Raw genomic sequence first — 27,882 nt, forward strand, 5'->3', positions numbered from 1 at the left:
TGGCTACCAAATATACCCGGTACTACAGAAATGCTGGTATCGTCATATTTTCAGTACCGACTTGATACCGAAGTACCGGTACTTTGACAAGACTAACATCAAGCAAGCAGCAGTCATGATGGACATTGAATACAGAGCTAAACACACACACACGTTTACTTAGCTATCTAAATGGCGACATTCCATAGACGTAATGGTTTTTATAGTGTACAAACTGTTTATTCTCTCCCCGTACACTAACACTACTCCTAAACCTACCCATCACACAAAACTTTCTGCATTTTTACATTTAAAAAAAAAAAAACAATTACCAGTTTTACAAATGAGGACATCCCTAAATGGAGTTTTTTGGTCCCTTCTGGGTACAAATTTGTAACCAAAATATAGGTACACACACACACACACACACAATTACTTATACAAGTTATCCTAATACAAGAAAAGATAATGACTTGAAATTTTTCTTTGCAATATTTTTATAAACGACTTGTTTGAGAAAAAAACGTGTAAAAAAAATAAAAAAGAGATGAAAGAACGTGTAAACGGACGGTCAAAAAAATCGGATAAGGGTACAATACGGACACTCCACAACGGTTTCCTCCATAGACGTATTCTCCATGTTTACTTCCTGCCCTCCATCTGAAATCGCCCCGCCTTCGCGCATCATCAAAATCACGAGACTGAAACCCAGCTATTGTTTATTCTCACATTTTTACACTGGAATATAACTACATCCTCGAAGCCAGGAACCTTATAAACTCTTGTGACAGGAACATGCTTTATTGACAGTGTTTAAGTGAATCAAGCCATCTATATACTTCAAAGAAAAGGTATTTTCAAAAGCGCTGGACTTCAAGTAACGGGTGGCCACATTTTGGATAAACGCATCTCAATCCATCAAAATCTGTTGCTTCAAAGGTCACAGAAATAAGACTGATGCAGTCGCACATTCAATATTACATGACATTTACATTAAAAACATTGCCTCTCCGAAGATGGTGGTGCTCAAATCCCAGTTGGCATTACAGTCTAGAGGAAAAGGAATCTAGAGAAGGATCAAAAAGGGACTATTGGATTATCTTTGGTCTGGAGAACTATGGCAAAAGTACAGTTTGTTTTATAAAATCAATAGTTTTACTGGTTATGAGATTACTCTTATGACACTGGGCCTCATTCATGAAACACGAGCAGAATGATTTTTTAAGTAAATAGTTCAAAGCCACTCTGATGTAAATAAAAAAAATAAAAAAAAAATTACGGGACGAATACACTGACCAACCATCCTCCTTGTACAACGACTGAACAACAGTGGAAAAGTTAATATGGTTACAGTATTTTTTTAATCAGTAATATTCTTCAAAATAAGACACGCAACACATTGGTTTCTCAGCTGGAAAAACGCTGCGGCACCAGCTGGCCGTTTTCAGAAAAGCACCATGCAGCTGTCTAAAAACTCTTTGGTGGACACACATTAATCGAATATTTATTGTTATGCATATGGCCTATTAGTCTCTTTTGCATTTATGCAATATAATGGAGCCAAACCTGAGAAGGGAGTCCGGAAGATTCCACAGCATTCCTGGACACGTAATTTGAGTAGTTGTAATTCATAGGCGGTGATTATGCCAATTGTGAATAAGTGTGCACATGCGTCCTATTTACGAATGTTTGGAATTCATTAACAAACACATTTAACTATCAAATCTGATGTTTAAGAAGTGTTTGTGAATCCGGAGGAGAGACCATTTTAAGCGGAAATAACTCAGAACTTACTCATATATTTACGAAAGTTTCATGAATGAGGCCTGTTATTTCTATTACCCATTTTGATGGTAAAAAACAAAAACAAAACATGACATCTCTCCATTATCTCAAATGTGTCTCTAAGGCCCCGATTAGACAGAACTTTTTTTCTGGCAGCTAAGACATTAAGGGCCAGATTTACTAACAGCACTCTTTTGGCATTAAAAACTACTGTCAGGATTTACAAAAGACACGCAGTGAAAAATTAGTGCTGAAAAGGCATGGTTATTTTTGCGGCTGATCTTATTTCATATGCATTTGTAGGAGATTCACTTTCAGATGCAAAATTTATTGGAGGAGAGTATTTAAATTAATCATGTAAAGGGATTTACTAAGGTTTGCGCTAGTCAATTTACTGGTATTTTTATCGCCCAAAAAAAAACAAAAAACAAACAACAGCTGCTAATTTGCGCTACTCTTGGTAGATTGCGTTGGTCATTATGGAAATGATCTGGCTGCATCTGTGTTCTTTAATTAGCGTGTCTTCAGTAGATCATGCGCAGCACTTTCCACTCCCTTTTGCGCTTTTTTGGAATTGTGATCTCACGCTAATTTGCCCTGTTCAGTAAATCTGGTCCTATATGACCTGCCTTAATTTTCTACTCAGAAAAAGATCTCAATAATATCACATGCATCTCTTTGCCGAGATTTCAGACCTTAAAATCTCAAATTCAAGATCGCTTAAAGGAATAGTTCACTCAAAAAGGTTCCATACAGGTTTGGTACAACATGAAGCAGAGTTAATGATGACAGAATTTTCATTTTTGGTGAACTACTGTATCACTTTAGGTTCCAATTTGTCAAAATACCAAAGTCAACAATATGTATTATTACTTCATTCAGTATTATTACAAGTATTATTACTTCATTCAATTATACCCATTCAGAAAACAGCTTAATAAACTGACTAAATACTGTCTAAATGAAAACGTAAAAATGCATAAAAGTATTTATAAGTGTCATGGTTTGGGTTGGTGGATAAAATTACCATTAGCTTAGTACAAAAACAACAGAAAATCCCCACCATGACTAAAAATGAAATGTGTGTGTGAATGTGTAAAAGAGAAAAGGAGAAACACTGAGGAGGAGGAGGAAGAGGGAGGGAGGGAGGGAGGGGGAGAGAAAATGATGCTCCATCTCCATTAAGTGCAGGGATTTGAATGGATTTGGTAGCAGGCCACCTCCATTCCAGCACAAGCAGACTAGTTTCGTAATATAATCATCAAACACTGTACTACACCTACTCAGCAGCACCATTCTCAGTAGATGGTTTGAAACTTTTACCATCAGTTGAATCCGTGAGCTCAAGCAATGCTTTTTTAAAAGGTTTCCACATGTTGGCACTGTGTGTTTTGCTTGGATAGTGAGGTGGGCTATTTGCAGCTTCACACACACACACAAATTCAAACACAGCAAAGCCCTTCCAAAGCAAACAAGTAAGTTGATTCGATGTCACTAACACTAAGGGCAAACTGAACCGGCCTTTTGAATAACCCCTCTCACTCCTTCCATCTGTAGATCTGTGTGCGTGTAGGGCAGGAGGGCTAGATTAAACAACAGAGGGCTTAGTGTGTAACTAAAAACGTTTTCCATCACATTTGTACTCACTTTAGCCCTAATCCATCCTGATTACCCTGTCAGTCACAACGAAAATACACCTGCCACGTTACGACACACACACTCAGACTGATCAAATGATAGAAGCATACTGCCATGCACTTAATAGATCAAGCTGGACTATATCATTTTATTTCATAAATGACACAAACATACACTGTAGGCTTGGGATGTATAAAAGGAAGCGATAAAGGCATGGTTGTTGATCTTCCTGTTTGCAGTAATCCTGTATGGCATATTTCGAATAAACTTTATTTAAAGCCTTTATGGATGCAGCGTGGCTTAAAGCTCAGTGACCAAACACACATTCCAGAAATGACGACCACATTTCCAGGCATGGGTTAACCGCAGTGCCATTTGATCATCGCACCCCATCATGAACCCCTGTCATCTCGTAAATAGCCTGTTTATTTTATGTACATTTAAGACCTATTAAACAAACACTGCATGCCAACATACGGATCTTTAGATGACATTAGGTGTCACAGAATTAATTCTCATGTCAGCTTAGAAACATTTAAAGGTGTCGATTTGAACGTGACTGTTATTCCGGGGGGTTGGGTCACATAAGCCACAGCCTGTACAATGCAGAAATAAATATCCAAACAAAACCAAGAAACAAAGCTGAATGCATTTAAACCCATTTAAGCACTTATGTGAGTCTGCATACATTTACTCAAAACTCACTCAAATACAGATATGTGATTGTGAGCGGTATACCAGGAGTTCATTCTGAAAAAATTACTTGCGCAAACATGCATCACTAAAAACACCCACTGAAGTGTGCGTGAGAAGGTTCTGAAGGGGTTATAGGGTATAAACCTGGCTTGTTCTGTGTTAAGCTCACCAGCTGACAGGCTGAATATGGGGAGCTCTCTCTTTACTTCAGTACAGCTTCATCAAGCCATCTATCCATCCATACATACATACATACATCCAGTCATGTATCTATCAACTATCAGTCCATCCGTCTATCTATCAATCTATCTAACTATGGGGTGTTAATTGGACACAGAGGGCAAAAGTAATTGCCATTACACTCTCTAACCATCCAATATACACACACACACACATTATGTTGTACACGTTCCACATTACAAGAAAGGGTAAAAGTGAACGAAATCAATTAGAGGAAACAGGAGGAAAAAAGGGGTAAATAATTGTCTGCTGAGAGCAGAGGGACAGGGTTCTCCACATTCCTGTGGCGGTTAACCGCTTTGGTAGCGAGCAGACTCCCCAGAGGAGCCGTGGCAACCCAAAACAGTTTAGGAGCAAACAGGTGTCAGGATGAGACATGTGCTCGATGAGGAGACACAAGTCACCCTGACACACATACAAAACAACACATACTTGTCACGTCTGCCCACCTGCTTGCATTTTCCGCAACACTGAGCACCTCAAAATATTTTAATGAACCTATATTTGTGACACACTTGAAAACACACACACACACACACACACACACACACACACACACACACACACACACACACACACACACACACACACACACACACTGAGGGTGAATCCTTATAACCCTGAATAATGTTTGTCCGTTTCACATGCTGGCATCCTCTCAGCATGTGTTTACATGCTCTTTCACACATTAGATATTCATCAGTGCCATTTACACAGACACAAAACACACACAAATACATTACACAGAGAGAGGTGATGCTGGCAATGTGGTACTGCAGAGGAAACAAAATTGCACTACAGATAAAACTGTGAGGAGAGACATGTATATTATGCAGATTTATAAAAAAAAAACTGTGACAGACAGACAGACAGACAGACAAGATAGATAGATAGATAGATAGATAGATAGATAGATAGATAGATAGATAGATAGATAGATAGATAGATAGATAGATAGATAGATAGATAGATAGATAGATAGATAGATAGATAGATAGATAGATTTTCAGACAGGTGGATGGATAGACAGATTTTAAAACAGATGGGATAGATAGATTTTAGGAGAGACAGACAGACAGATTTTCAGACACTCAGATGGATAGACAGATTTTCAGACAGGCCATCCGATTGAAATTTTCAGACAGGCTGACAGACAGACAGTCAGACAGATAGACAGACTGCATGTGTGATGGTTGAAAGCAAACCCATACAAACACGATGAACACTTATAATCACACACACTTCCTCCTGCCCAAGAGGACACTTTGCAGGTACTTTCACTTTGTATGTGTGTACAGGTCACAGCTATGCCTGGCATGGTTTTAAACCTGCAGCAACAATGTCAGTAATGAGAAATGGTACAGGAGCTCTGTGTGTGTGTGTGTGTGTGTGTGTGTGTGTGTGTGTGTGTGTGTGTGTGTGTGTGTGTGTGTGTGTGTGTGTGTGTGTGTGTGTGTGTGTGTGTGTGTGTGTGTGTGTGTGTATGCACACATCTGTGAGATATTCCCCTTCAGGGAAATCGGTGGGGGGTAAAAAGCGAAAGTGTCTCACTTGGCCAGGTTAAAGAGAACATTTAAAAAGAGAGAGAGAGGACAAATGAGACAAGCACACAGGAAGACAGTCAAAGCATAGGATGGAGGGCTGGAGGAGTCTCTGGAGGTTACAGCTATTCTACACCATCCTCGCTGTCAAACTGACAAAAGTAGCAATCTGGCAATAGCTGTTTCACTTTGTGCAGATTATAACACCGTAGTGTGCTGTGTCATCCGCAGTTTACAACATAATGGAGGCCAGAGCTGAGACTTTGTGCCATCTTTCCATCAGCTGTGTTTGGAGCGAATCACACGTCACAATTAACTGAAGGAGATAATGTGTGCCAAGGTCAAAGACAGGCAGAAAGAATAATTAAAAGAGCATTTAATAGGCCATTCTGATGCTATTTATACACTGATGGAAAGAATGAGTGAGAAAGAAAAGGATGGCGAGAGAAAGTAGAAAAGATAAAAATGTGTCACGAGCAGTGTATTTTGTATGACACCGGAACACTAGAGGAATACAACTAAGAAAGACTAACAAACATAAGATGTGTGTGTTTTCGTAGATCTTTAAGGAAAGAGCTGTTCCTCGAAGTAAGCTAAATCTGATAAAACATCCCAGGGTTTAAAAAAAATAAAGCATTCGCCAAATGATGCCCATGATGATGTAAGTGACGTGCACAAATTAAATCAATCACATACACATCACAACATTATAAAGTACAGTAGGAGAAATATATAGGCCTATTCATTTTGAGATTTATAAAAGAATACATTTACAAGTGTTATTCAATTATTATTGTGTTTAACTAACTGAGCACAAATATTGATGATGGCAAAGTAATCTAAATGCAAAAATAAAGAGAAAGAGCATGAACAAAATAAATCCCAAATTGGTCAATGTACATCCACAAAATACTAATAAAAATATTTTTTTAAAGAATCAGCAGATAATCAAAACATCGTACATCCCCACAGAAAATAAATTAAAATTGTATTATTAGTTTATTTAAACTATTTTATATACTATTCAACTGCCACTGATGTAGCATGAAAAAAGTCAAGTCAAGTCAAGTCAAGTTTATTTATATAGCGCTTTTCACAACACAGGCTGTATCAAAGCAGCTTCACAGCAATAAATTAGAACAATACATCAATGTTTGTTTCTAGTGGAACGTCTACGTTTGGTAATGCTGATCAATAGTATCGTTGATTGATTAATTAAATTAAATATCCCCAACTGAGCAAGCCAAAGGCAACAGTGGCAAGGAACCGAAAAACTCCATCAGGTGACCTAATGGAGAAAAAAAAAAACCTTGGGAGAACCCGGGCTCAGTCGGGGGCCAGTTCTCCTCAGGCGTTTATATGCTAGAGGTCGGATTTAACTGTAAGATTAAAAGTATTATATGAATGCCTGGCTGAAGAGATGCGTCTTTAATCTAGTTTTAAACTGGGAGAGCGAGTCTGAGCAACGAACAGTATCCGGAAGACTATTCCAGAGTTTTGGTGCTAAATGTGAAAATGCTCTCCCTCCTTTGGTGGATCTGGATATCCTAGGTATGACCAAAAGCCTCGAATTTAGTGACCTTAAAGAGCGCGATGGATTATAGGGCGATAGAAGATCCGTTAAATAGACTGGAGCTAAGCCGTTTAGGGCTTTATAAGTCAGTAGCAATACCTTGTAATTAATACGGGACTTTATAGGTAACCAATGTAGTGATGATAAAATCGGTGTTATATGATCATATTTTCTTGATCTAGTTAGAACTCTAGCGGCGGCATTTTGGACTAACTGTAGCTTGTTTATTGAGGATGCAGGACAACCAGCTAATAAAGCATTACAGTAATCTAGTCTCGAAGTCATGAATGCATGAACTAACTTTTCTGCATCAGAAACTGATAGCATGTTACGTAGCTTAGCAATGTTTCTAAGGTGGAAAAAGGCTGTTCTTGTTACATATGAAATATGATTTTCAAAAGACAGATTGCAGTCTAATATAACACCCAGGTCTTTTACTGTAGAGGATGAAGTAACAGGACATCCTACTATGTTAAAGTTGTATTGTGAGAGGTTTTGTGGGTGTTTTTTTGAACCGATAAGTAGTACCTCTGTCTTGTCTGGATTTAATAAAAGAAAATTACGCGTCATCCAATCTTTTATATCTTTAACACACTCTGTCAATTTGGATAATTTAGCGTTTTCATCCGGCCGTGATGAAATATAGATTTGAGTGTCATCAGCATAACAATGGAAACTAATTCCATGTTTCCTTATAATATTTCCAAGTGGCAGCATATATATTGAGAATAATAGAGGGCCTAACACAGATCCCTGCGACACTCCATAGTTTACTGGAGTTATGATAGATTTTTCTCCATTTAAATAAACAAAATGGTAGCGGTCAGATAAATACGATCTAAACCAGCTTAATGCTTGTCCTTGAACACCAGTATAATTTTGTAATCGATCTAAGAGTATTGTATGATCTATAGTATCGAACGCAGCACTAAGATCAAGTAAAACTAATATTGAGATACAGCCTTGGTCAGAAGCTAAAAGTAAATCATTTGTGATTTTAACGAGCGCAGTTTCAGTGCTATGATGCGGCCTGAACCCAGACTGAAACTTTTCATAGACGTCATTTTCTTGTAAGAAAGAGCCCAGTTGAGCGGACACAACTTTTTCTAGTATTTTAGACATAAAAGGTAGATTTGAAATGGGTCTATAATTTACTAGATTATTCGGATCTAATTGTGGTTTCTTAATGAGAGGTTTTATAACTGCCAGTTTAAATGTTTTTGGAACATAACCTAAAGATAAAGACGAGTTAATAATATTGAGGAGAGGCTCTTCCACTACAGGCAACACTTCTTTCAATAGTTTAGTTGGTATAGGATCTAGTAAACATGTTGTTGTTTTAGATGAAGTATTTAACTCTTTTTGTTCTATAGTTGTAAAGCACTGTAATTGTTCTTGCGGGGTGATAATTCAGGCTGAATTATAAGGCGCGATTGAGGATTGAACGTTTACAATTGTGGTTCTGATGTTTTCTATTTTCTCAGTGAAGAACTTCATGAAATCATTACTACTAAACTGTAATGGAATATTTTGTTCAGGAGTCATCTGTTTATTTGTTAGTCTCGCCACGGTGTTAAATAAGAACTTAGGATTGTTATGGTTGTTTTCTATTAGTTTGCGGAGATGCTCAGCCCTGGCCGCTTTTAGGGCCTTTTTATAACGTGACATACTGTCTTTCCATGCGATTCTAAAGACCTCTAAGTTAGTTTGTTTCCATTTACGCTCTAAATTACGGGTTTCTCTCTTTAGAACACGCGTAGTATTGTTGTACCATGGTGCTTTACTTTTCTCTCTGACCTTTTTTAATCTAATGGGCGCAACAATATCCAATGATCCAGAGAGAATGGTGAGGACTTACCATATAGATTTTTGTTGGTTTTGTAATAAGCAAATTATAATAAATAGGGACAAAGTCAAAAACTTTGAGTTTAAAAGTAAAACAAATAATTCATTAATAATATTTTTTTATTAAAATATTACAAAAGTTTTATAATTTTAGAATAAAAACAAATATTTGTATTATTATTAATGAATTATTTTTTTTACTTTTAAACTCAAAGTTTTTGACTTTGTCCCTATTTATTATAATTTGCTTTTTACAAAACCAACAAAAATCTATATGGTAAGTCCTCATTTAGCATATGCACTGTGTGTGTGTGTGTGTGTGTGTGTGTGTGTGTGTGTGTGTGTGTGTGTGTGTGTGTGTGTGTGTGTGTGTGTGTGTGTGTGTGTATGTGTGTGTGTGTACTGCATGCGTGTTTGGGTAGGTACAGAGCTCCACTGTATTCCACCCTCTCATCCCCTGCACCCATACCTCCTCCGCACCAAACCCAGATCGCCATCTAAAACACAAACACACACATACAGGAGCACACACACAGAGTGGTCTTGTTCTAAGTGTTGGCTCTATGTGTGTGCTACATGGCAAAGGGAATATTTAATCATCAGGTAAAAGGAAAGTTCACTCACTGACCAAACACACACACAGAGCACCAGTAACATCCCACAAAAGCAGAAACATATACACACACACAAGTACCTATTCATCCACTCCTCTCATGAGCTGATATGAACATTCAAAGCGGCTCTCCTGCTCAGAGTATGAATCACTCAGTGTTGCAGCTCAATCTTTAATCACCCACTGTGGATTCTTCATGGCTATGTACCAACATCACTAAACCCCTGCAAAAAATAGAAATACAAAAATGATAGAAACCTTCTCATGAAACCCAAATACGCGGCTCTGCGTGCTCTCCTGCTAGGAAGTCATCAGGAAAAAAGATCAGGAGATATGGAGACACAGAGGAAAGTAAAAATAGATGGATAGAGGAAGAGAAAATAAGAGATAAGGGGATATAAAGTCAAGAGTCTGCCTCCTCAGTGTGAGTCAGCCGGTCCAGACGTCACCATCTCCTCCAGAGCCCGCTTCACAAGCATGCCGCCTGAGGTGGAGATGGGAGTGGGCCGGGAGTCACACGGGGAGACCTGGAGGAGCAGGGGTGTGTTTTGTCCTTGAGAGCCTCATTAATGTTCCCCACTGCAGCACCTCCACAAATAAACAGCAAACACATCAAGGTCTTGAGGTGATCTTTGCCTCTTTGTTGTTTCCAATGATGCAGGACTTTTGATTTTGTCAGCAATAACAAAGACAAGGCATGATGAAATAAAGTTATTTCAAGATCCATTTCAAGATTCCAATAATTAAAATAATAATACGTGTTTGTTTATGATGAGAAAAAGATAGGCAGTGTCCATTGACACTAGGGCACATAGTCAAGCATGCTGGCAGAGGCTATTTTCACTAATAACTCCGCCCACTACTGTTCAGACAATTTGCCCTTAGTAAAAATAGCATATCACTTCTATTTACACTATCTGTGTGAATAGTATCTATTCTCATTGACACTATTAAACAACAAGCTGTTTCTTGGCATTAATGCAGTTCTTGGTGCAAACAGTAGGCCTATCTACTGCTATTTACTCTTAGGCTAAATAGCAGCTACCTTCTTTACACAGAGTAAGCTAAATAGCAGTTACCAAAAAAAATCACATCAAGATGCACCACCAATGTATTTAGAAGAAGGGAAAAAAAGATATAAAGAATTTATTCAAATAATCCAAGCATATCTTGGGATATATATATTGGGTCTTCAGTAAGATTATTATTTTTTACGAAATTAAACAAATAATTATTTTAAAAGATGCATTACACTGATCAAAAGTTACAGTTCAGACATTTATAATGATACAAAAAATATTAAGCAGCACAGCTGTTTTCAAAATTGATCAGAATTGTTTCTTGAGCATCAAATCAGATAGAATGATTTCTGAAGGATCACCTGGAGTAAGTAACAGGCCTGGAGTAATGATGCTGAAAATTCAGCTTTGCCATCACAGGAATAATAAATTACATATTAAAATATATTCAAATAGAAACAAATATTTTAAATTGTAATAGTATTTCACAATATTATTCTTTTTACTGTATTTTTGATCAAATAAATGCAGCCTTGGTGATATGTTTTAGTCACATATCTAAAAATGCATACAAAATCCATTTGCAAAACGGTGAAAACAGTGCATGTGTGAAGAGTGAATACACATGCGTGAGTGACACTCAGAGAAAGCATGGGAAGGGATTAGTGTGAGTGCAGAACAATCACTCCCATAATCTCAGCTTTAATCAGAGCAGCGCTCGCTATAAGCCATTACAGAGGCAGAGAGGTTAGTCTGGAGGTTCAGGAAGACCTGAAGATGGAAGGAAGCAACAAAACTACAGCAAATTGGAAGGTTCAAGAAGCTCTTTGATCATGACACAGCTAAACTCCCTCTACTACAATCAGTCTCTAGTTTCTGTCTGTCTCTCCCCCTCTAACACACACACACACACACACACACACACACACACACACACACACACACACACACACACACACACACACACACACACACACACACACACACACACACACACACACATCAAAACATCAGAAGAGTATTGATGCCATCAGAGAGTGCTATAACATGCTAATACAGCTGATTCTGAAGTTTATTTGACAGCCTCTTTACCACTGCAGAAGCCTATTGGATCCTATAGCTTGATGCACTTAACTAACACCTATCATTTCTCTCAATACACAGGGATGCTGGGTATTCATGCCAGTTTCATTTACCATGATGCAGTCTCTTTGTCTATTTCTCTCTCTCTCTCTCTCTCTCTCTCTCTCTCTCTCTCTCTCTCTCTCTCTCTCTCTCTCTCTCTCTCTTTCACACACACACACACACACACACACACACACACACACACACACACACACACACACACACACACACACACACACACACACACACACACACACACACACACACACACACAAGCATTTTCGCTGTTGTTCTAAGCCTCATTCTACTAAGAGACTGATACAGTTCAAATGAAGGCTTGCCTTTCAGCTCCACTTTCTTTTTCAACACAACAATATAGCTCATTAAACATCTAATGATTACACTTACTTCTGCACAGCAGTTGGGATAAAGTTATACCAAATCAAAAGCATTCACAAACACATTTGAGATTTTGAAACTGATTTAAACTGACGAATAAATGTGTCATGCCACTTCAGAGGCACATGAAAAACAATTCATAACGCAGCTTCTCTACCACTTAAACACTACTATGGTGATAAAATAGATGAAACGAATAAAACACCAATACCAATTCAATAGACAAGTAAATTCAAGAAAGAAAACCAATTGCAACTCAGTATGCAAATATTACAATTATGTCATTTCTGAAGGTGAATAGACTAACAATGGAAGTCAATAGGAGACTTTAAAACTATTAAAACTGTAAACTATTAAGTTTACAAAGACCAAATTAGAAAGCAGACGTGCAAAAACCTTCAAAACAAAGTTTAATGTTAAGCTGTTCAAATAGAATTTTTTCTAAATAGAAAAAAATTGTGAGAAAGAATAAGAAATATTTCCGACTAAATATATGTCAACTACAAAATTTGGGTAAATGGGAAGTGTCTACAGCTTGAGAATCGTTAAAAGAGTCTTTTTCCATTCTGAAATTTAACTCAGCTTCAGATGTGAAATCTTTCAAGGGTGAACCCCTTTTCTCCAGATATCTACTTGCGCCACGCTGCTTGGCATTTACAGACCCACACACACATAGCTCACCTTGAAATACTTTAATGAGAAGGAGTGGCTACTTAACACTCCACTCATTCTGAGAGGGGAAAAAAAAGCTTCTGGTACTCTCACTCACACACACACACACACACACACACACACACACACACACACACACACACACACACACACACACACACACACACACACACACACACACACACACACACACACTCATAAAAACACTCTGCTTGCTAAAAGGCAAACAGTGGCCTCATTTACATTAAGACAGGGTTGAAGGTGCCTGGGAAGAAAAATGCCAACCTGTTCCTATACACACTCCATCTCTGTTTGTTGGCTCCCTGTCAGCCAGTGCAAAAAGCAGGCCAGTGATTCTCAAATGGTTTTATTGCAGGACCTGGATTTGACATTAAACATCCGTAGTGACATAGCATAGTACCAAAACTGTTTATCACAGTAAAGTAAAATAAATAAAAAGCTAAATTGAACATTAGAATTACTATAATCAGCAAAGACCCAACAATTCACAAAACATATTCACAACACACGAAAACTAACAGTTCTGTAAATGAAAAACAACAGTAGAAATGTAATTTACATGTGTAAATCATAACTATGCCTTATATACAATGATACAGTATATATTAGGGGTTTTCAAACTTTTTCATGCCAAGCATCCTTTCCCAAACTTTTTCATGAAACCCTTGTGAGGCACCCACTTCCAAAAATGTTACCATTTATTTTATAATATATTTCTATACATTTATACATTATATATATATATATATTCAATATTTTATTGAATATTTAATACATATAAAATAATAAAATAAAATAAAAATAAATAAATAAATAAATATATATATATATATACCCATCCAAATCATTTCAGCAGCTCAAGTAGCAGATCATTTTTCTACACTATAGTAATGATGTTTAATGTTTACACCAGGACAATAAGAAATAATAAAGAATTTTTAATCACATGGAATTAAGCACCTGGTACCCAGACACCAGTTCCCTACCAGAACAAACCCATTCTTGGGTCACAACCAACCACTGAGAATCAGAATCACTGTCCTAAACCAGTAGAACACTAAAAACAAGAGCAGTAACTAGAATCACACAGTATATTTGTGAGTGTGTGTAGTTGTTTGACCCCTTGTAGGATCCCAACAGTGCCTGAAACTCATCTATAATCTGTATGTGCAGACGTCGAACACTTAAATATATACAGGCTGTTTGATTTGTGTCTCCATATGTATGCATGTCCTGTACAGTAGTGAAAAGAGAAAGGCAGCGGTATCCACCGGCTGTCAGGTGATGAGAAATGAGAGAGGTCACAGTGCTGTAACATTAACCCACCAGACCTCTCGCCCCTGCTGCGAAGAGGCCAGTTCCCGCTGACCGCAGCCTAGAGTCGAACACTCACCGGCGGGGAGCACAGACAGCATGATGAGGGGGTGCTGGAGGCTCGCTTTAGAAAAGGGCAGGTTGTATGCCCTTGGGGCCCAGACAGCTGTCATACACCATAGTATACACGGTACAGAAGCACATGTACAAGGACACACACTTATACACAGGGGGAAAGTGCAGCAGAGGGTGAGAAGAACAGAGCTGGGGCAACAGGGAAAGGGGAAAGAGAGCTGACAGGGGTTGTCCCACTTGACCGCTCTGTCTGCTGAAGTGATGAAAGCCACCAGGACTGTGTAGGGTGTAGATATAACATGTGTGCACATACTACACAACTACGTTCCAGTGACAAGCAATTTGACTGTCTGCACTGAAAGAGAATATGCTGTATGACGTGGCACAAGTACCTATTTAATATTCAGTTATCTGGAGTGGGATTTTTAATGAGATGTGAAAGCATGTAGGTAGAGCTACAGAAAAAAAAAAAAAACAGCTTGTCGCGGCTGGTTAGGACAAAACAAAGTACATGGAAGAGGGTTAACTTTCAACGCTTTTGTTTTATCATGTCATGTCTGATTGTCGCATGTCTGTCAGCTCATTTAAAAAAGGAATGTCCAATAAACTTCCCCCTTAAATTTCTCAGTTTAGCTGAGTAACAGCTGAGTTGATTTATTGATGCTATTTGAAATGTTGTAGGAAAGCAGAGATAGTAAAAAAATACGCTAAGTTTGACCCTTTTAAAAGGTCCATGTTTTATACTTCTGGAGTGTTCGATTCTTTCCTCCTAGAAATCCATCTAACACCAAAAACTGTCCAGACCATTTTAAACCCTCTTTCTGGCCTTTAGAATGACTGTAAATAGCCTATTCTGGCTATTGAACATACAATTGTTTAATATGTTAAAGTATGTCTGCATAGTGCACTGAAACTCTAACTCTAAAAGTTCAAAAGTATTTTGTTTTCCATATTTCACAAGGTGGATCGATGGTTAAACCAACAGAACAATATTGAAAGAGTCATAGTCTCATAGTCATTTAAAAAAAAAAAACAAAAAAAAAACAACTCCTTTCTCTATTTTCTGCATTTCCCTTCTGCTCAAGCTTGTCTACTACTCTCATACTTAGAACTTGGCATTGTGTACTACAAATATCGTTGTGTTATTCTTAATTTGTTGGTTGCATCTGCTAAATGACTAGACATACAAGTAAATGTACAACTGTAATATATGTGTTGCTACTGTGTACTCTAAATCTACATTTGTATTGCAAATAATGAATTTTCTCTCTTTGTTTCTCACCTTTCATCTCTCTCCATCACCAGTGCCCTCACTGCCATGAAAATAGAATGATTGAAGAGGTCATGAATGATTAAGAGAGAGTGATGAGCTGAGAAGAGTGAAATGACACTGAGAGAAAATCCTATATTTGAGAGCAAAGCATTCAGCCCAACAGTTTACATTCCAGTGCAGCTATTACCCGACAGGTGTCATCACCCTCATGCCCTTCAAAGCTTAGAAACAGATCCACACAACTAAACACACATACACATACTACTTTCTGTCTATAATTAAAGTTCTTATCAGTCTCTCATGCGTGCAAGTAGAAATGGAAGCTTGCATGTTAATTCAACCAGAAATTAATGCTATACCGGAAATTTTACTATTCACTCATTGATCAATCATAATGTAGCTTGGCAAATTTGCATTCACTCTCGATCAACACGAGTCCTGTTTGTAAATTTACCTTTTCAGAAGAATCATGAATGTTATTGGATTAATGAAAAATAAATTTAATGTGAAATATTATAACAAACCACATCATTACACTAAGCTCTTGAAGCTTTTTTGCCTTTTGGACGGTTTATTAATTTATCTTATTAACATATGGAAAAATAGAAAGATAAATGTAAACACAAACAGCCCTCCTTTTGTTTGTTTAGGCTACACGTCAAAACTCGGTCTCACTGTTTTTCCCACATTTGCCGAAAACAACACCTGACAAAGGAACTGCACTGTAATCAGAAGTTGAATGGGTTCAGAAAGAGCAGTTCATTGATAGAAATCACATTCAACACACCATTTTTGTACCTACTGAGAAGGTAAATACTGCATTCAGTTATACTGGCAACTTTCCCAGAGTAGATGTTGGACTCAAATAAACCGGTTTATTAGTCTTCGCTCAATCAGAAAAGGCTAATAAAAATAGTAAAAAAAATAGTACTTGTACGTTATACGTACGGTTGCATTGTTTCTGCTTCATACGTGAGAAACACAGATTTTGCTGTTTCACAGAACCACGATATGCTGTTGTTGTATAGTACCAGGACCGTATGGAAGTCATTGAGCATGTTTCCATACATACCAGTACACTGATAACTCACAAAAATCAGCTTATTGAAATAACCTGTTGTTTGGGTTTACATCCAAACCAATAACCCAACAAGGCAAGTAAAATGCGTTTACAAGACTCTACTAATAAATCAGGTTATTTCCCGGTAGTGACTTCAAAGCTTAATAATCTGCGCCTCTGACTCAGTATTTTGAAATTATCAGTTATGTAATGTCAATTGTGATGTTAAATAAAGCATTAAAAACCGAAGAAGACTATTGCAACATGTCAGCGGGAAACTTAAGGTTCATATATTATCCTCTCATGCAGTTACAGATGCAGCATTGTGATTGTACCACTTCTTCTGCTGCACGTGATGAGCACTCATAATTTTTTGGGTCAAGAAAAAGTGAGTTTGCAATACATTTCCTCCACCCTTACTGCAAAACACTCGCTCTGTCTGGATGCCCTTAAATTTACAGTAAGGACGCTTTCCTGTCACACATATCACACATGCGCACTTTAATAAGCCAAGAGAAAGCAGGTTGATGCATTTATATGCTAGGTGAAATCGGCATAAGGGGCGATCGGTTTACGCATAAAGCCGCTAATGACCTTACTCCGATAAAGTAAAAAAAGGTTAATGCGTTTACCATGTGCATGCTTTGTTGGCTTATTAAGCATAATCGGGTTAAGAAAGTGCATGTAAACGTACTCAGTGTTTGTCTGGAGTTGCTGTGCTGCTGGTGACTAACAATGAACTCTTGCTTGAATATAGGCTACTCTTGTGTACTGTATGTTCATTTCTTGCTCTTCTTTGTTGTTCGTTATTACATTTTTCGACAGCATTATTTTGCTTCATTTCAGCTACGATAAAAAGACACGCACTTGCGTATGTCTGTTCATTTGGGGGGTGGAGAAATGAAGGAGAGGTGTGTTTGTTTGGGTTGATTTCAAATATCAACAGTGTTTCTCAGAAATCACTTACTGCACCATTAAAGCAATTCTCTGTATTATACCTAAAATAAAACAATGGAAAGCATTATACTGTACGGCACTGCAGGGTTTTTCCTGCATAGACAATTATGAGGAGGCCGCCTCCGTCAAATTTCGTGCCGCCTCCGCCTCTCGACAAAACTCGGACAGACAGTCACGTGCTCATATACACTTTTCCCACCGTGACGGTTCTGTTGCGTTCCCGCTTGTGTCCATAGTGCTGCACGGATCATAATCCGCGGGTCGAGCGGGCCAAGTAATAACAACATTCCATTCAATCAAGGGTGGAAGACAGATAAATCATTATAATGTGTTGAGTGTAATAAAGACACGGAACTCCCATTATGGTAACTTACCTAATGTACGGACGGTAACAGCGCTGTTGAGGTTCGCGCCGTTATTTATAACATATTAATTATAGATAAGAAACAATAACGTTATATAGGCTACACACGACCAGAGTGCTGTTTTCCTGAATGCCATCATTCACGATTGAAACCGAGATATTGATTTCATAACAGTTCAATAAACAAATAGTTAAAATTAAGTTACTTACATTTTTAGACGCATTGACTGTTTTTGTTCTGTTTCAGCAGCGAAAATAGTTCCAAACAATAGAACCACCGCGCATCTCACAGCAACACGCATCTATGATTCATTACTGAATGATTCAGCGTTTTGAACTAATCACTCGAGTCAAAGATTCAATTACCCATTATTAAACCGCCTCATTCTGAATGAATCAGCCGTTTGAACGAATCGTTTAAATGAATGACTCAATGACTCGCTCATTAAGACGGCCGCCTGCCGCCTCCTACTGGCTGTTTAGTTTAATAAAGTAGCATTCTTTTCAACATTCCTTAAAATATTTAAAACAATCTCATAATATCATTTAATACAGTTATAATTTTTCAATGTAAATTATTTAATTTGATTGGTAACAGCCTAGTGTCTTATTATTTTAATTGAATGTATTGATAAAATGTAAGAATTTGAAATGAAATTTAGCATACATTAAATAAAATTAGGGGAAAATGCTCTTTATAAAGGTACAAAAATTATTCCGATAAGAGTGTTTTCAAAAACGAAACATTGACAATTTAAGTTTAAAGGGAGTAAAGCCTCTGCTTAGGCTATAAAGGAAATGTAATTTTGCCAAAAGAAGAACTTTTAATTTAAATAAATGTTAATTTTAAATCAGCCTACTTCAGTGTGATATGTTACCATATTATCATGCTTAATTGAATAATTGTAATGTGATGATCAGATGCAGATATCTAAATCAAAGAATATGGGTGGTTGGCGGGTGGATTATTATTTATTTTTAACAACAGATTCGAGTGACTCAAAGTGCACCAGATTAAGGAATTTATCTTTAAAATGTACAAAATTTTCTCCCGGGGGGGCATGCCCCCGAACCCCTCTAGTGTTACGATTTTACCACCTCCGCCTCATTTTCAGACAGGAAAAACCCTGCACTGGTTCCATTTTTCTATTAAATGTGCAGAAGTTTTATGTTTTCTCTAAACAATCAACCAAACAGCTGTTGTAGATGTGGAAGCCACGAAAATGTGTGGTGAATTACTGTCCCGGCAAGTAAGAGAACGATCAGTTCAGACTGTAATATTTCTCGATACACAGCACCTTTCAGTTTTACTTGAAAAAAGATGAGACCGATCTACCGCATCTAAATCCTTTAAAAAGAGACCCAGGCAGAATGTCAAAACATAACTAAGCATATCACTGATATACTGCCAAAATATAGGAGACTGTTATCAGATCTCCAATGTTATACACTGATTGGAGGAGAATGTGAGAAAATCCAGCCTTTCCACAAGCCTGTCCTGCCAACAGAATCAACTGCTGCCTCTTCACGCTATATCTTGATAGCTGGCATACTCACTTGTGTGGTCTGTATACTTATTTGAAACTGGACTTTTACAACCCCTTGCCAACAAATTAAAAATCATATTTGTATTCATAAATCAGTTCTGTTCTAATTTTATAACTGAGACCAGTTGCAGGACTGAATCTACAGAAAAGGAGAAAGCAAGGTGCATAGTCACAATCGCTGCAGAAAGGGCAGTGCAAAAACATCATCTAGCCCCAGCTGAGCGCATTTCTTCCCGGTGTGATTTATTTGTTTGCGCCGCCGGCCGCAGCGGCTGTTCAGATAACAAGAAGTTTATCAACATCCAGTAAACGTCAAGACAAACATAGCTCGCCTTGGAGTAGGAAAGTGGTTTGTTAAATAAAACTTAAAGAATCGATATAATGAAACCTCAAGAGTAAACTGCACAAAGATTATTTGAGTTTATATGCTCCAATTTAAAGGGGTCATGAACTGAGAAATCTAATTTTCCTTAAGCTTTTTTACATATAAGGGGTAATTGTACTATAAGAATATCCTGTAGGCTAAGTTTCAGAACTGAAAACTTCCTTGTTGGTCCAAAAACAACTTTTATTGTTACCAAGCCCAGCGATTGCCCCGTCCTGGAATGTGCCTCTTTATGATGTAATAAGGTAGTGAAAGACCGCCTTTGCAGAAGAAAATCAACGCCTTCATCATCGCAACTTTGGCCCCGCCCACTGGCGTGTTGAGATGATATACAGAGCTATACAGGATGGACCACAAATAACACTAACTTCCAAAAGATCCGAATACTAGGAATGTGGTTATTTTATTTATTTTCAACAATGTGAATGTCTCAGTTGAGCATTATTTATTTGTATGCGGTACATTTAACTGTGGATTCTTTAGTAAAACAGTCGCAATTTCGGCACAGGCTTTGCAAACAGACTTTTACGATATAGAATCGACAGTAATGCCATAAGCAACTGTTAATTCAAATGCCTGATCTGTGACCAGTGATTTCTGATATGTAATGATTCATGTACAGTCAGATGATCTTTGTCTATGTGCCAGTAAATCAAACCAGTGAGTGACTTATGGTCTAATGTGAACGGTCTTCATATTGTTTCTCTTAGTAAGATGAAAATAATCTGTTATTTAAACTGCGATTAAATTATATGATGTTTTATTAACAAAGTTCGGGAGGAGCACGTTCAGATAATTAACACGAGTGGAGAGCACTCAGCAGTCAACGATAAGAGGTATATATATATTCAGCAGTCTCACCTCAATCCATTGACAGTTTTGCAGCATCCCCCCACCACCCCTTCTCCACGCTTCAAGCCCTAAACACTTACATGCGGGGGGAGTACTCTGGGTCCGGGCCGAACTCCGAGCCCTCGTGAAATATAGAAAGCGATCAAAGCACACTCCCTCTGCAATCGCTGGAGCTGTCAATCAAACAGTGCGTGTTTATCAGTGACTGAGTTCTGGACTCGCGTCAAAACTCCCGTAATAATCAACAAACCTCTTATTTACATTGTGTTTGCACTCTTAGTTTTGAATGATGAAAGCATTCGTTAGCCTGCAGAAATCGAGTTGCAATGACGAGATCGCATTCATGTTGACATGTCTGTGATCGGCTACAATGCTCATCACTGCAACCTTTCATGCCACGATATTTAATGTCATAGATCAACACTTCAACACTTTCAACACTTAAATCACATAAAATCAACACTACTCAATTAGTAAACCTTGAGAGCTGTAATAGTAAAAGCGTGCTTAAAGTTTTCGAGAGGGTTCCACGTGTAATACTTATTTCATATGCAAAGCTATCAGCCAATCACAGCAGTGGGCGTTTACACTGAAGTCTCACAGAGCATTCAAATCAGAGGATAAAATCAGGCTATAAAAATGCAATTTATTTTTAGTTCATGACAATTTTTGATGTAAAAATCATACTAACATTATAAATGCACCACAGGAAACATTATAAAACAATGCAGTTCATGACCCCTTTAATGCTGAGCAAAGAACCTTAAATCATCTTCTTTGTGTTCACCCTAAAGCAAAGGCCTTGAGCCTACAGAATGAAGCACTTTCTCTCTTAGATCAAAATGTGGCATTCACTTGGAGTCAGGCAGCTCGAGGAGAAGAGGTGTATTATGTTATTTAGAGTTATTGTGTTCCTCAAAATGTCTGTGCTTGAAAAAGCCCAAGCACTGCTTTAAATTGTGAGCATTTTACTTCCTGATAAGTAACACAGTTTTTTATGTTCAATATGTCCGTGACAGACACTGCATCCTCCTTCGCATGTTTCATGCTTAAAGAGTGAAATAGCAATGTTAAATAAGTAAGGTATTGAAAACCTTTTAAAATGGTCTAACCCTTCAGAGTGGACAAATAAACTCAACTGGCTGATTCTATGCATCATGATCTCTCTTGTTGCCTCAAGAGACAGATGAGCATCTCTGATCCGCACACATGCTATGCGATGCTTTCACTCTCCCACTGTGAAATGTTCAGCAATTTCAAATTATGATTAAAGATAATAAGTGAATGAATGATTTGAAAGGGGATGCATGAAGACATCGGCATCTCCATAGAAATTAACATTTCTAATCCAAACTAATTCACCAAAATACAATCAAAAGCGAAGACAGAGAGAGCACACGCACCAAAATACACATTCCAAAGTGGACATAAGCAAATAAGAAAAAGGTGATCGCATTTAAATCCTTCCGACTGAATGTTTTTGCTCCTAGACGATTCATCCCAAGTAAAGAAAGAAAACATGCAAGCAATGAGAGTCAGACTCCATCAGCTGAATGACCAACCCGCACTATACATATCCTTGTCATGTTCTGGTTTGAGGTTGGGTTGTGCCTTGTGGGTTAGTCCCGTCTCTCAACTATGGTCGTAGCACATCCAGGACAAGTTGTGCAACACCTATTTTCAACACATTTACTGGAAGTGCCCAGCTTTGCTTTCTGCCTGATGAGATGCGATATGATGTAATTTTTAAGATAAGAAACACAAAAGCCAAAAGTCAACTCATTGAGTTCAAATTTGATAAACTACAGTATGAAAAAATATATTAAAATACAGGTTTTATTTTTCTAAAATTATAAGTTGTCATGGAGAAAGCAAGCCCCTTCTCTTATTTCCCCTTAAGGCTTAATGTGCTACTAAAATCAACGAACTGAAAAATGTGATAAATGTCAAGGCACATTCATCATGAAGGGGCAATACTGCTTGTCTGAAGCAATGAGATTGTGTGAGCATTCACACGAAGTTTCATCCATTTGCAGGATGCCAGAGGAATATTGCCTGTTCTGACAGAGTAAACATGGCAATTCTTTATCACAAGCTCGGCGAAGGAACGACAAAAAAATCGATTTATTCCCAAAATAATTCCCTCTGCAGTTATACTTTTTATACATTGTTTCTACATTCTTGCGATACAAGTTCATCACAGTCTGTATTTGATAACACAAATAAGATTGATGAGTTCGTCAGACAGCATGTCACTTGCGCATCCAAACTTATCCTCCTTTCGGTTTGGTCCCACACCTGCCGTTTCAATCTAAACTGAGAGGCATAATGAAAGTATAGCGAATGAATGAAAGGGGTGCTTACCCGTACCGTTGCGTTTGCGAGTCTCTCCGTGGTCCTCTAAGCCCAACATTACTACCGTACTTCTCGCTCTCCGGTGTTCCCGAGCTGAGCAGAACCGACACTGAACAGTGAGCACCTCGCGGCTCGCGCAGCTCAACCGTCTCACCCGTGCGTCACAAACCAACGGCTCTCCAGGAAAGCGCGTGTCATTCACACTAACGGCGGCGCGCGTGAAAGCTCTCTTCTTCAGGGGAACTTTCCAGACTTCTCTTCTTTCTTAAAAACTATCACACAATATTGTAGCTACAGAGTAGTGGTCTGTGGTGGTGGTGGTCTTTTGAAATGAGGCAGAACTCCCCTTTCCCTGTTTTTGTCCAGTTTAATTTTTCCAGCCAGACCCGCTTGATGTTTCTGGATTGAAGACTTTTATAATTATACAACAAGCTAAAATTTGATTAAGGTACTATAATATAAAACCTGGTTATACCGAAATCTCACGTTTTAAACAAGTGTTCGACTTTTATTATTAATCACCTGACCTACTCTTTTGGATCAATAATGCTGCCTTTCCTCGCTTGACGTTATGTGGTCGGGGACGGGGATTGTTTAGCGACGGAGTCTCCTCCCGCCCAAATTTATTCACTGTCCTCAATGCATAAAAAAAAATAAAATAATAATAATAATAGCCTTCCTATATATTTTATGTATATTACCGATTTGACAGATCATTCATGTGAAACCTCCAATGCAGCAACTGGTAACAATTTCGTGCGCGCGTGAAGGTTTAGGCCTACATGTCGCAGGTAATATAGGATCACTAAAACAAGGAAGTATCAAGTTCATTTCAATTAGGTTTGACTAAAAACGGTCATATCCAAGTGGGCGAGTTGAGTTTTTACACAGACTGTCCCTTTTAACTCTTAGCCTACCAGTTTTCTTAATAAAAAAAAGACATTAGTCAGGATGCCATATTGAATTTTACTCGGATGAAAATAAGGCTGTGAGGTATAGACTTACAGTCTTTAGGCTACAATGGCATGCATTGTATATGAATAACGTAATAATTTTACTAACTTAAACTGTAACTCACAACTCAAAATAATTGTTTGTCTGTTGATAGTGTTTTGGGAAGATGTTTTGTCATTTGACATTTTGGGATGTTTTTAAACAACATAAAATCCATTGATTGTACTTATATCCCTCACAGCCTTGTTTTCATTCTGGTCAAAAATGAAACATAGTGCTACCCTGACAATGTAACATGTATTTCAATGTCTGTTTAGTTTCATTGTGTCTTGGTTCTGTTTTTCCTGTTCCTGTTTGCCTGTGTTTCGTGTCATTGTAAGATGACCTAAGGTGCGTTCCGATTGACGGGGTCCCTATGCAGTGTTCACTGCTCCCTGGTCCCTGAGCATTGGATATCATTGAAGTGGACTTTGCTAACAATAATCATTTATTTGAAATGCCCTGCAACGTCATCAAAGAAAGGCAACGGCGGGTTCGCGCAGATTATAATATAACATATTTTACTTTACTTTCAAATTTAAAATAATACAAAAATACACATTATGTAGGCTACATAATAAAGAATCAAAATGATGTGTATTATATAGGCCTACTTAAAAAATAATTTACTATTTCTGCTATTAATTGGCCATTAAAGTCCCCATGAAATCAAAATTTAAGTTTTTTGGCTTTTAGTATGAAAATGTTAGCCTTACAGTTACCTATAAGGTAGTTTGCTCCAAAACAATAATAAAATTCACATTTAGGGGATATAAGCATTCAAATCTTACAGTCTCTCACTTCCGTCAATATGGATCAATGATTTTGATGACATCACTCTGCACTTCAGCTCTGCACTCATTTTCTGACCTGTCGGCTCCACCGAGTTCCCCTCGTCCCTCCGGCTCCGCCTTGATCAGACGTCGCTATGTCTCCCACCGTCATCCACCCTGGTCACACCCTCTCTGTCATCTCCCTCGGTTTCCTGCACTTCGCTTGCTCTGTATCCTCCTCCAGAGCTCCCACAAGCCCCGGGGGAGTATAATGTAACGTGTGTTTATCTGTTAGTTTCATTGTGTTTTGGTTCTGTTTTTCCTATTTTCCTGTGTTCCCTATCATTGTAAGTTGATCTAGTTTCCCAAGTGGGTATCTGCAGGTTGGAATATTGGGCATGACAAAAGGTCTAGTTTCAGCCCTAGTTTGTGCCAGTTTGTTTCCCTTTAGTTACGTTCACCTTTTCTATTTAGTTACCTCATTTACCTCAGCTTGTGTATTTAAGCCCTTAGTTCTCCTCAGTGTTTTGTCTTGCGTTAACGTTGCATGTTTGGTTAGTGTTTATTAGTCATATTCATGTATTCTTAAGTGTCAGTTAAAGAAATATATGTTGAATTCTCCGCCGTAGAGGTTACTGACCAGCATATCGTCACAGACTAAGGTCTAACATACAATTTCCCAATGTTGTTGTTTTTTAAGTTTGTATAATTTCACAAAATAAAACTATAAAGTTTTTATTGATTTTGTCTCATTCAAATTTAAAGCACTGCCTTTAGAAAATGCCAATGCCACAGCAGACAAAATATAACACATACAAAAAAGGTAGATACACATATTGTAAGCACAGTTAGTCAATTTCATTTCAAGTTTTGTTAATGTCAGTGAGTTTAAATTAGCCAAATAAATAAATAGGCCAGGGCTATATATTCCCGACCCATCAAATGTGTCAGTAGCAGAATGACACCTCCGGCTCCTCCTGCTGAGTGGTCTGTGCCAAACTTTCCACATGCTGACCTGTTGGTGATCATAAATTAAACTATGCATTCAATGTAAGCCCTATCAACACAGCCTAATTCGCCTGGAGTCAGTATGGCAGAGTTTCCTCAAAACTCCCACCTCAAGGACAGCAAGATAAGCTGAAGAGTGTGTCGATTACAAAGACTATCTCCACACATCCATAAAGGGCTCCCCCTGCCCAACTACTGCATGTGTGCCACTACTTTGTCTGTGTTTAATGACCACAGTGACAACAGTTTTAAATTGAGCTGCTGAAAATGATATTTGTCACAACTGCTATAATCACCATGCTGTCAACGTTGTCATAAATCAGAATCTGATCATTTTGTTGAGGTCTGCCTACCGTGATTAATCTGTAATCTTAATATTGTGGGTGGGCCTACTCTTGAACAATGCATTCTGAAATTGTTATTGCTTGGCTATCAACCTTATCAGAGCTCATCAAGAACTTTCTGAGATGTCCAAGGGAAAAAGATTTATTCTTGCCTTTGCAGAAAAAGCCCCTTAAAATCAGAGTAGTATAAAAATGACTTCAGATGTCCATGTTAAAATGTAGATTAAACAACAATCTTGGTTTACTTTATATTGTATTTCTAAAACGGGATAAATCAAAATTGGGCAAATCTAAAGCTCTATTTATACTACAATCAAATGTTTTTTAATTTTTTTTACTTTTCATACAGCTTTTGGTCTTGCCTCAGGTATCTTGTGAGGATAAATATTTTAATGCTTTTGGATTGTGGTAGAATATCGTAGCTGTTTTTTGCTTATTTATTGCTTTCAGCACTTGATGGATGCTCTTATAAACACACTTAGAGCTTCACTTTTCTCTATTTTGACGCTCTGATCAACCAACAACAAGCAGCCAACCAAAATAAAACTACAGTCCCACCATGGAGCAGGACGAAACAGAATACCACACACCACCTAACTGCACAATGTCAGCAAAATCAAAACATATCCAATCAGCATTGGTTTTCAAACCCAATCCACAGTTTCCATTTGAATCACCTGGTTTCTATGGTAACTGACAGTAAAGTGCACATCATGCTTTCAAACAGTGGGGACTTTCAAATTTAGAGTTGAATGGAGCCTTTTGATGGACTGTGAAGAGATTAAATTTAATGGATTGAAGGAAAAGTGAAAGAACAAGACAAAGACAATAGAAGCAGAAGTCCAACACTGTCTGGGTTGAACCAGGTGTTATATTGGTTTGATATAAAAGCTCTATGGTTGGGCTCGGTCTTCTACACATCTGAATGTGTTTTTCTATGCTTTCTGAAAGTTGTTGGAAACTAAAGGATTGTTATCTGTCCATAAACCCTCATGACTTAAATTTTTCTGTTACATCTTTATTCTCATGTAAATATAAAAATATATTCTATGCTGTAATAAAATAAGATCATAAGAAAAAAGACAGTGTTGACCAACATTAAAAGTTTGACTTGAAAAATGTGTTATTGTGTTATTGCGAATGTAATGGCTGACAACTAATGAATGGATGATATTAAAATTCAATGCTTTGTTGCTGAAAAGCAACTGAAAAAAATATTTTTGCTGCTTGTTCAAATTGCTTAATTAAAATGAGCTTAAGCAACACAATTGCTATACACTTTGTCCTAACTTAATTTGATTGTGTTCAATCTGCTTAAATATATGTACAATTTAAGTTTTCTTAATCAGTTTGTGTTGGATTACATGAATGATTTGTGTTGCATTAACTGAAACTTACAATTACATTGTAATTAATGTACAATTACACTGAAACTT

General features: G+C 37.7%; 1 protein-coding gene across 1 annotated transcript in view; it reads right to left on the reverse strand.

The window, feature by feature from the left end:
- The window catches only part of znf385c (zinc finger protein 385C), a gene marked incomplete at both ends in the record, with an annotated part of 101,494 nt that extends 78,108 nt beyond the window's left edge, over window positions 1-23,386 (reverse strand). Inside the window, one exon of the mRNA XM_081384555.1 lies at window positions 23,338-23,386. Within this exon, the coding sequence (XP_081240681.1) occupies window positions 23,338-23,386 (49 nt within the window). The remainder of the gene's footprint in view (window positions 1-23,337) is intronic.
- Between the last annotated feature and the right edge of the window lie 4,496 nt (window positions 23,387-27,882).

This window comes from Scardinius erythrophthalmus, assembly GCF_964197995.2.
Source record: "Scardinius erythrophthalmus genome assembly, chromosome: 1".
Lineage (NCBI taxonomy): Eukaryota > Metazoa > Chordata > Actinopteri > Cypriniformes > Leuciscidae > Scardinius > Scardinius erythrophthalmus.